Source organism: Saccostrea cucullata, unplaced genomic scaffold (assembly GCF_032062105.1).
Source record: "Saccostrea cucullata isolate Sc308-1 unplaced genomic scaffold, CSIRO_AGI_Scuc_v1 ctg949, whole genome shotgun sequence".
Lineage (NCBI taxonomy): Eukaryota > Metazoa > Mollusca > Bivalvia > Ostreida > Ostreidae > Saccostrea > Saccostrea cuccullata.
The window spans coordinates 141,238-153,023 of record NW_026919068.1 but is presented as its reverse complement, the minus strand read 5'-3'; the positions used below and the strand labels follow the sequence as shown (position 1 = coordinate 153,023).

General features: G+C 34.9%; 1 protein-coding gene across 1 annotated transcript in view; it reads right to left on the bottom strand.

The window, feature by feature from the left end:
* Positions 1-2,545: 2,545 nt before the first annotated feature.
* LOC134278778 (uncharacterized) overlaps positions 2,546-11,786 on the bottom strand; it is a gene marked incomplete at its 3' end in the record, with an annotated part of 67,771 nt that continues 58,530 nt past the window's right edge. Inside the window, exons 7-8 of the mRNA XM_062761065.1 lie at positions 5,348-5,560; positions 2,546-2,643 (exon numbers count right to left, since the gene is read on the bottom strand). Coding sequence (XP_062617049.1) covers positions 2,546-2,643; positions 5,348-5,560 — 311 coding nt within the window. The remainder of the gene's footprint in view (positions 2,644-5,347; positions 5,561-11,786) is intronic.

Genomic DNA, 11,786 nt, shown 5'->3' with positions numbered 1-11,786 from the left:
ACCCAGGAGCAGAGAAGAAGAAACTCAAAGAAATAATGCTTTTTCACTCTATAATCTCTAGAGCCCCGCCCTAACACCAGAACCCCTGACCCTCGGGCCATAAAATTCACAAATTTAGTAGAGGCACTCTTGTTCATCATAACTATGTGCTTCGTTAGTTTATCTAATACCCAGGAGCAGAGAAGAAGATTTTCAAAGAAATAATGCATTTTCACTATATTATCTATAGAGCCCCGCCCTAACACCAGAACCCCTGACCCTGGGGCCATAAAATTCACAAATCTGGAAGAGGCACTCTTGCTCATCATAACTATGTGCTTAGTTAGTTTATCTAATACCCAGGAGCAGAGAAGAAGATTTTCAAAGAAATAATGTATTTCACTCTCTAATCTATAGAGCCCCGCCCTAACACCAGAACCCCTGACCCTGGGGCCATAAAATTCACAAATCTGGAAGAGGCACTCTTGCTCATCATAACTATGTGCTTAGTTAGTGTATTTAATACCCAGGAGCAGAGAAGAAGATTTTCAAAGAATTAATGCATTTTCACTATATAATCTATAGAGCCCCACCCTAGCACTAGAACCCCTGACCCTGGGGCCATGAATTTCACAATTTTGGTATAGGACTCAATGCTTATTACATTCATGCCAATAGTTTGCCTGCTTGATGTCCAGGAGTAAAGAAGAAGATTTTAAAGATTTCATTAATTTTAGTGGTTTTGGCCCCACCCCTCAGGCCCCAGGGGGGCGGGGACCATGAAATTCACAATTTTTGTTCCCCTCCACCCATAGATGCTGTATACCAAATTTGGTTGAAATTGGTTCAGTGGTTTCAGAGAGAAGAAGCTGAAAATGTTCAAATGTTAACACACGACACACGACACACGACGGACGACGGACGACTACTGACGAAAACGGATAGCAATAGGTCAACTGAGTTACTCAGGTGACCTAAAAAGTGAAAAAGAAACCGAAGAATAACAAGAAGGTCTTCCACTCAACAGGAAGACCTTTAATAATAATAATAAGAAACAGAGTAAAAACAATATGTTCCCCAACTTCGTTTGGGGAACATAACAAGGTAATGAAAGATAACCAGCACAAGTATACAAGTACCTAGTATTGGTGTATCGTGGATAATGCTAGTGAAATTGGCGTTTGCCTATTTACGAGTCGTGTCCAGCTTTAAGAATTGAAAGTACAGTTTTGAATCATTGGATCCAAACAATTTTAATGTTTTTCTCTAATTGCTTAACAAAGATACTATGATCTAGGGCCTGTAATATGATATTACAAAACTGACATACATATTTCAAATAGAGAGAATATTTGCTAATCCGAAATTCCTCTAGTTCTCTAATTTTTTTTTGAGGATATACTAGTTATAATAATTGCTTCTTATATTTATTAACTTTTTCTCATTTTCACATTTAGTAAATTTGTCACATAAATCTATAAAATGATACAAGACTTAAAAGTTTTGATCGTTTACAAAGAGAAAAATAACACCTTTTTGCGGATTTTAGGCTCAAATTTGTACTTATATTGAAGCATTTAAAAGCCATCATAGTTCTAGTATGTCTGAAAAATCTTATTGTTTTGATATACTTTTGAAACTGAAATCCCTTATTATTAATTTGACTAAAATTTGAAATTTCGTCTAGTCTTGATTGGTTAAAAAATGACTAAATTCAATGTTCTATAATAATTTTGAGAGGCAGAAAAGACGATATCTTCATACGACACCATTTCACCAAAACTATATAGTCCCTGCTTGTTTTCAAACACAGTTTATCATTCTATTTAAATTTTTGAATTATGATAAGGAAAGAAAAATATGGTCTTTTAAATCTCTTACACCTAAATATATAATACATTCAAGAAAATTTACTTTGAATAATTCATCTGCTCGGAAATTAGAGAAGAATCCTTGAATTAGGCAAATACTCGCACTACCTGATCAAATAATAGTAAATCAGAAACCCAATTTCTAATTTGCAAGATGTGATTTTTGGACTGTATTAATTAATTTGACGTTTACTTGGCGCTTCACATATCCGGTAACGATTTCGCTCAAAGTAGGTGTCATCAAGAAACTTACAAACTTTGCTACTAGATTCAATTTAAATTGAAATAAATTGAAAATAGAAGGCCGGAAATAACTTTCGATTGACAGAGGAGAATAAGGACATACATGTAATGAAATTATACTTGTGTTGATGAGAATATGTGGATGACGTAGACCACGAGTATGCAAAATGTGCAACATGTTTCAAATCGTTGCGACAGACAGACTTTTGTCAACGGACAAGTTGAAGCTAATATTAATCTGATTCGCAAGAAAAAGAAATAAACTAATATATGAAGTAATTTATTAGCCAGTATACGTAACCCTGAGCTTTGTTAATAATATCATAGTCTTATCGAGCAAAATATATTTATACAGTTTTAAAGTACAGGTGCATCCTCCATTTTTTTTCAAAGTGTGAAATAAAACTAAGAAAAAGAATATTCCACTCTGATGTAGATAGTAAACACATTACCTTCTGTGTAGCATTTTCACTGTGTGTAGCTACAATAATGACTGATGTGTCCTCAGCGCAGTACGTGTGAATAGATTTCAGCCAGAAAAGAACGTACTCTGAAATCACAACACAAAATATAAGTGTTTATATTTTTAACTGAATGGGCTTGACAAATATTTTAAAATGAAAAAAAAGACATTCATTATTTAGCTAAGATTTCCGACACAACTCTCTGATTAGATTTAGTTTAGCTTAATGTTATTTACGCATTACATTTAGCGCATAAAAGTTTTTTAATCGCCTCCTATTGCTTCTACTGCCAAAGTCAGAAGAACGGAAGAGGATATTCAAATAGAATAGTCTGTAATTGAACTGACTTTAATCACAACTGACATATGCTATAAAGTACAATAATAGCTTGTGTTGTATAACTTCTAAAGGATACAGGTAACTGCTGATTAATAGTAAATGTTCTAAAAGAAAACAATGAGACAGAAAACCTTCCTTGCGATAGTCCTCGTTTACACCATCGGACAATTGTTTTTTTTTTAAATCATGATGAAAACACCAATAGTGTAGCGACTTAGATCAAACTTTCAGCCAATTATTTCACTTGTGGATATAAGCATGAAATTTGGCACAGATGTATATCTGATGCTACTAAATCTATAAACATCGTAAGCTACCGCGATTTCCGCCATTTTTAAGATGGCCGCCACTTAAACAAAATGGCGACATTTTTTATGCAGTTTGGCCTCACCTAGAGTCTCTTACAACCAAATAAATTCTACTTTAGTCACTGAAAGATATTTTAGAAGTTTAAAAAGACTATATAAATCATATTTCACTTTGAATGCTATAAATAAAAACAAAATTATTTTCTTATAATGCATTTATATATACGAATTGGTATTGTTCCCATAGACACCTGACATTACCTATTTTTCTTTTAATAAAAAAAATAAACATACCTGATAAAGTATTATGTAGGGGTATATCTTTATTATCAAAAGAAATATAAGTAACATCAGATGTCTATGATTGTTTACTATTGTAGAATTTATATATAATTACATTGTATAAAATGTATCGTATCGTCACAGTAGCGAGATGCAATTCCTTAAAAACTTGTGGTAGAAATTTTCACAAAAGCTTCTCAGGCGTTCCCTCACTATCCAGTGGTCATAAAAACCAAGTAAATTCTTATGTAAGTCCTCAATAAGTGAAATAATTTTCTTATGTAAGTCCTCAATAAGTGAAATAATTCTTCCAGGAATGTAAAACTTAATGTAGTGAAACACACATTCAAGGCACGTAAAATCTCAATAAATGAAATAATCTTCCGGGCAAAGTAAAATGTTCTATTAGGAGAATTAAATTGCAGGACATTTAGTGGGACAGTCTCCGTGCAATTGGCTAAATTGACAATCACCTTCCAGGTAAGACTGGAAAACAGAATGTGATTTTACGTATCACACTGGACAACTTATTGCAACTAATTGCTACATCATGTAAGAACTGGTAAATTGTGTAAAATAACTTCAACTACTTTAGATCCAAATTACCTTGCACTACTATATGCAGCTGTACACTGTTCCGAAGATTGCAAGTTATGTCATTAAACATTTTATGTTTGTATTTAAGTGCATGCGCAACGTTTGTATCAATTAAATAAAGCTTAAATTATGTCATATACTGTACCAAGTTCCCTTTTATTATTTCAGAAATAAATTAGAGTATTACCAAGAAACATTCAAAATATCAGGAAAAAATGATAAAAACAGACGTCATTTTGAAATAAGTGGCAGCCATGTAAAATGGCGGAAATTTGAATGGCCAACGATATTTCTTATTCCAGTCAAAGAACCTTCATGCAAAATTTGGTGCTTGTATCCGCAAGTGAAATATTTTCCCACTATCTGCTCCACTACAGGAGCTTATCTTAACAAGGAACTGACAAACAGACAGATATTCTTATTCCAGTACATGCCCTTAACATCGTTTGCTGATGATGCAAAATCTAGTTTTAAACAGGATGTGCAGAATAAAAAAAAATGAGGAAGAATCAAACGGTACATATATTGAGTATGACAGAAAAAAGATCGCTCAAGCTGGCTTCATATTTTATTTCTGCATTTACTGCAATTGTTAATCCTGCATTTAGTGAAACAAGACATATAATTAAAAATATTTCCGACCGTATAGATACTAGTAATCAGATGCATCTAAGTAGTAAAGTATGTAGTATTAATTTTTTATGGCATGTTTCATGGTTGGAACAGCCGCCACATAATTATCTTGTTAATTACTTGTATAGTTATTTATGTTTTATTGATGAACGAAATCTATATGGGACAAAAAGGAATGGCTGTTAAGATAAATTACTTATATCACAATATTTAAAATTATAATCGAACTGAGCTATTTCTTCAATATTTATATCTATTGTGCCAAATATTATCGTTTTTAATTGACAAATGTTCTTTATATTAAGTGCGAATCCTGGCTGCGACAAGCCGACGTTGTGTCCTTGGGAAAGGCACTTTACACGAATTTCCTCACTCCACCCAAGTGTAAAAGGGGTACCTGGCTATAGACAGTGAAAGATATTGTCAGAATGTTAGTGTTCTAGCGCTGATAACGGCAGTTTGCACTGAGAAAGATTCTGGATTGTTAAGGTCTACTGGGGTAATAATGTACATTGTAAAGCGCTTTGAGTAGCATTAATACTAGAAAGGCGCTATATAAATACAATCATCATTATAAAGGTTAAATATAAAAGACACTTTGACTAACTCAGCATTTAACTCTTTTTATTACCTCCATATGTCCAGTCTGCAAACATTGTTCCCCGTTGCTCACATTTATTTTCATCAACTTTTTCTGTAAAAGGTTTGGACATGTCTATGACCAGTAGATAGAACGCTCTTTTGCTGAGATAGACCTGATGACAGGCGTAGTAGGCAGACTGTCCTCCAAAATCTACTACACTCAGAATCTGTTTGTCGTCTTTGTCTGTACTCCCTGATAATGCTGTAAAAACGATTTCATAAACTAATCGAAAATTGAAACTTTTTTAATCAAATAACCTACTCCAATGGATGTTAGGTATATTAAAGAAATAAATGACAAAGTTCATTCAAAATTGAGTTAAGTATGACGAACAAAATGAATTGAATTTTTTTGTGTGTGAAAAATCTGGTTAAAATGTCATTGATATTTGGAGAAGAGTAATTCTTCGTTTTGATGATAACATTCTCAATATGAATTAGTACACTGTATATATATACATGGGTTTGTTACAACAGCTGCACAGCACGGTGACATCATGTTGAAATACTACATTAACTAGAAGTCTCTATAGGAGACTATAGCTCTACTGGTTTATACTTAAAACAAAGGAATATAGAAATGTAGCAGTTGGGACTTGAAAATTTCAAACAGCAATAAAAAGAAAAATTATCCTTGCCACTCATCAAAATAAAAACCGATGCACAGTATTATTGTGTCTTAGTGTAGTCTACTTGTATGCCAAGGTATATTGAAATCGGACCAAAAATGTAGGAGGAGCAGCATTTTGAAGGAATTTCATAGAACTTTCTATTTTTAGTAACCATGGCAACACTGTTCATCGAAATCAAAAACTGATGCACAGAATTATGTATCTTTGTGTAGTCTACTTGTGTGCCAAGTTATATTGAAATCAGACCAAAACTGTAGGAGGAGGAGCATTTTGAAAGAATTTCACAGAAATTTCTATTATTAGTAACCATGGCAGCACCGTTTATCAAATCAAAAACCGATGCACAGAATTATGTGTCTTAGTGTAGTCTACTTGTGTGCCAAGTTATATTGAAATCAGACCAAATCTGTAGGAGGAGTAGCATTTTGAAAGAATTTCACAGAAATTTCTATTTTTAGTAACCATGGCAACACCGTCCATCAAAATCAAAAACCGATGCACTATTTTATGTATCTTAGTGTAGTCTACTTGTGTGCCAAGGTATATTGAAATCGGACCAAAAATGTAGAAGGAGTAGCATTTTGAAAGAATTTCACAGAAATTTCTATTTTTAGTAAGTAAAAACCATTGCAACAACGTTCATCGAAATCAAACACCGATGCACAGAATTATGTATCTTTGAGTAGTCTACTTGTGTGCCAAGTTATATTGATATCAGACCAAAACTGTAGGAGGAGTAGCATTTTGAAAGAATTTTACAGAAATTTCTATTTTTAGTAACCATGACAACACCGTTCATCAAATTCAAAAACTTATGCACAGAATTATGTATCTGAGTATAGTCTACTTGTATGCCAAGTTATATTGAAATCGGACCAAAACTGTAGGAGGAGTAGCATTTTGAAAGAATTTCACAGAAATTTCTATTTTTAGTAACAATGGCAACACCGTTCATCGAAATCAAAAACCAATGCACAGAATTATGTGTCTTAGTGTAGTCTACTTGTGTGTTAAGTTATATTGAAATCGGACCAAATCTGTAGGAGGAGTAGCATTTTGAAAGAATTTCACAGAAATCTCTATTTTTAGTAACCATGGCAACACCTTTCATCAAAATCAAAAACGAATGCACAGAATTATGTGTCTTAGTGTAGTCTACTTGTGTACCAAGTTATGTTGAAAGCGGACCAAAACTGTAGGAGGAGTAGCATTTTGAAAAACTGTTTACAGACGGACAGAAACCTAGACGGACGGACGACAGACGCATTACTATTGCATAAGCTCTTCTGGTCTCTGACCAGTAGAGCTAAACACAAGTTGTGTTTGATGAGACAGTACCACCACTGATATTTAATACTTAACAAAGTAGAACTTTGACGTTAAACTTTTGCAACTGCTATTTAAAATAGAATGACGATCCTGTGTTAAGGTAGGATATTAAAGCAAGAGGCCCATGGGCCACATCGCTCACCTCGTACCAAGGGTAGAACTAGTATAAAATGGCTTTTTATTGTAAAGTTTAAATCCAAAAGTAGTCCCATGACCAATCATGGATTTGCTATTTTTTAAAAAATGATTGATAAGAAGATTTTTAAAGAATTTTCCTATATATTTCTATGTAAAACTTTGGTCGGCCATTTTGGCCTGCCCGGGGGTCATGATTTGAACAAACTTGAATCTACACTACCTGAGCATGCTTCCAAATAAATATGATGAATTATGGCTTTGTCATTCTTGAGAAGAAGATTTTTAAAGAATTTTCCTATATATTTCTATGTAAAACTTTGGTCGGCCATTTTGGCCCCGCCCCACGCCCGGGGGTCATGATTTGAACAAACTTGAATCTACACTACATGAACATGCTCCCATATAAATATGATGAATTATGGCTTTGTCATTCTTGAGAAGAAGATTTTTAAAGAATAATTTCCTATATATTTCTATGCAAAACTTTTGGTGGACCATTTTTGGCCCCGCCCTACCCCCGGGGGTCTTAATTTGAACAAACTTGAATCTACACTACCTGAGCATGCTTCCATATAAATATGATGAATTATGGCTTTGTCATTCTTGAGAAGAAGATTTTTAAAGAATTTTCCTATGTTAGATTTCTACGTAAAACTTTGGTCGGCCCATTTTTGCCCCGCCCTACCCCCAGGGGTTATGATTTGAACAAACTTGAATCTACACTACCTGAGCATGCTCCCATATAAATATGATGAATTATGGCTTTGTCATTCTTGAGAAAAAGATTTTTAAAGAATTTTCCAATATTTCCATGTAAAACTTTGGTCAGCCATTTTGGCCCCGACCTACCCCCGGGGGTCATGATTTGAACAAATTTAAATCTACACTACCTGAGCATGCTTCCATATAAATATGATGAATTATGGCTTTGTCATTCTTGAAAAGAAGATTTTTAAAGAATTTTCCTATATATTTCTATGTAAAACTTTGGTCGGCCATTTTGGCCCCGCCCTACCCCCGGGGGTTTTGATTTGAACAAACTTGAATCTACACTACCTGAGCATGCTTCCATATAAATATGATGAATTATGGCTTTGTCATTCTTGAGAAGAAGATTTTTAAAGAATTTTCCTATATATTTCTATGTAAAACTTTGGTCGGCCATTTTGGCCCCGCCCTACCCCCAGGGGTCATGATTTGAACAAACTTGAATCTACACTACCTGAGCATGCTCCCATATAAATATGATGAATTATGGCTTTGTCATTCTTGAGAAGAAGATTTTTAAAGAATTTTCGTATATATTTATACCCCCCGCTTGAAAAGCGGGAGGGTATATAGTGATCGGGATTTCCGTCCGTCTGGCCGTCCTTCCGTCCGTCCGTCCGTCTGTTACGCTTTTTCTCTTATCCGCAACTCCTCTTATACTACTGAGTGAAATTTAATGAAACTTTCACAGAATCTTTATTACATATTGCCATTGTGCACCTCCTATTTTACTTTTTGATTCGACACGTATTTTAGGTTTCCCAGAGCAAAACATGGACATAACCATTTTTTGTTTACCTATGACGTCACATAATAGAAGCTTCTGGATAACATTTGATAGGACGAGTTATTCCTCTTTACACATTACCGTAAAACAATATAAAGCAACACATCGACATTATGGGAGGCGGGGGGTATCATTTAGTGAGCTCATTGCTCACAGTACCTCTAGTTCTATGTAAAACTTTGGTCGGCCATTTCCCCGCACTACCCCCAGGGGTCATGATTTGAACAAAATTAAATATAAACTACCTGAGCATGCTCCCATATAAATATGATGAATTATGGCTTTGTCATTCTTGAGAAGAAGATTTTTAAAGAATTTTCCTATTTCTTTGTAAAACTTTTGTAGGCCATTTTGGCCCTGCCCTACCCGGGAGTAGTAGTATTTTTGAACAAACTTAAATCTACACTACCTGAGCATGTTTCCATATGAATATGATGAATTATGGCTTTGTCATTCTTGAGAAGAAGATTTTAAAGAATTTTCCTATATATTTCTATGTAAAACTTTGGTCGGCCATTTTGGCCCCGCCCTACCCCGGGAGTCATGATTTGAACAAATTTAAATCTACACTACCTGAGCATGTTTCCATATGAATATGATGAATTATGGCTTTGTCATTCTTGAGAAGAAGATTTTTAAAGAATTTTCCTAAATATTTCTATGTAAAACTTTGGTCGGCCATTTTGGCCCCGCCCTACCCCCGGGGGTCATGATTTGAACAAACTTGAATCTACACTACCTGACCATGCTTCCATATAAATATGATGAATTATGGCTATGCTATTCTTGAGAAGAAGATTTTTACAGAATTTTCCTATATATTTTTATGTAAAAGTTTGGTCGTCCATTTTGGCCCCGCCATACCCCCGGGGAGGGGGGGGGGGTCTTGATTTGAACAAACTTGAATCTACACTACCTGAGGATGATTCCATGTAAATATGATGAATTATGGCTTTGTCATTCTTGAGAAGAAGATTTTTAAAGAATTTTCCTATATATTTCTATGTAAATCCTTGGTCGGCCATTTTGGCCCCGCCCTACCCCCAGGGGTCATGATTTGAACAAATTTAAATCTACACTACCTGAGCATGTTTCCACATGAATATGATGAATTATGGCTTTGTCATTCTTGAGAAGAAGATTTTTAAAGAATTTTCCTAAATATTTCTATGTAAAACTTTGGTCGGCCATTTTGGCCCCGCCCTACCCCGGGGGTCTTGATTTGAACAAACTTGAATCTACACTACCTGAGCATGCTTCCATATAAATATGATGAATTATGGCTTTGTCATTCTTGAGAAGAAGATTTTTAAAGAATTTTCCTATATATTTCTATGTAAAACTTTGGTCGGCCATTTTGGCCCCGCCCTACCCCAGGGGTCATGATTTGAACAAACTTGAATCTACACTACCTGAGCATGCTTCCATATAAATATGATGAATTATGGCTTTGTCATTCTTGAGAAGAAGATTTTAAAGAATTTTCCTATATATTTCTATGTTAAACTTTGGTCGGCCATTTTGGCCCCGCCCTACCCCCGGGAGTCATGATTTGAACAAATTTAAATCTACACTACCTGAGCATGTTTCCATATAAATATGATGAATTATGGCTTTGTCATTATTGAGAAGAAGATTTTTAAAGAAATTTCCTATATATTTTTATGTAAAACTTCAGTTGGCCATTTTGGCCCGGCCCCACCCCCGGGGGAATTCATTTGAACAAACTTGAATCTACACTACCTGAGCATGCTCCCATATAAATATGATGAATTATGGCTTTGTCATTCTTGAGAAGAAGATTTTTAAAGAATTTTCCTCAATATTTCTATGTAAAACTTTGGTCGGCCATTTTGGCCCGGCCCTACCCCCGGGAGTCATGATTTGAACAAACTTGAATCTTCACAACCTGAGGTTGCTTCCATATAAATATAATTAATTATGGCTTGGCTATTCTTGAGAAGAAGATTTTAAAGAATTTTCCTATATATTTCTATGTAAAACTTTGGTCAGCCATTTTGGCCCCGCCCTACCCCTGGGGGTCTTGATTTGAACAAACTTGAATCTACACTACCTGAGCATGCTTCCATATAAATATGATGAATTATGGCTTTGTCATTCTTGAGAAGAAGATTTTTAAAGAATTTTCCTATATATTTCTATGTAAAACTTTGGTCGGCCATTTTGGTCCCGCCCTACCCCCGGGGGTCTTGATTTGAACAAACTTGAATCTAGACTACCTGAGGATGCTTCCATATAAATATGATGAATTATGGCTTTGTCATTCTTGAGAAGAAGATTTTTAAAGAATTTTCCTATATATTTCTATGTAAAACTTTGTCCGGCCATTTTGGCCCCGCCCTACCCCCAGGGGTCATGATTTGAACAAACTTGAATCTACACTACCTGAGCATGCTTCCATATAAATATGATGAATTATGGCTTTGTCATTCTTGAGAAGAAGATTTTAAAGAATTTTCCTATATATGTCTATGTAAAACATTGGTCAGCCATTGTGGCCCCACCCTACCCCCTGGGGGTCATGATTTGAACAAAGTTGAATTTACACTACCTGAGGATGCTTCCATATAAATATGATCAATTCCAGGATTTGTTGAGAAGAAGATTTTTAAAATATACCACTAAATTTCCATTAATTCCCAATTATCTCCCCTTGAATAAGGGCGTGGCCCTTCATTTGAACAAACTTGAATTCCCTTCACCCAAGGATACTTTGTGGCAAGTTTGGTTGAAATTGGCCCAGTGGTTCTTGA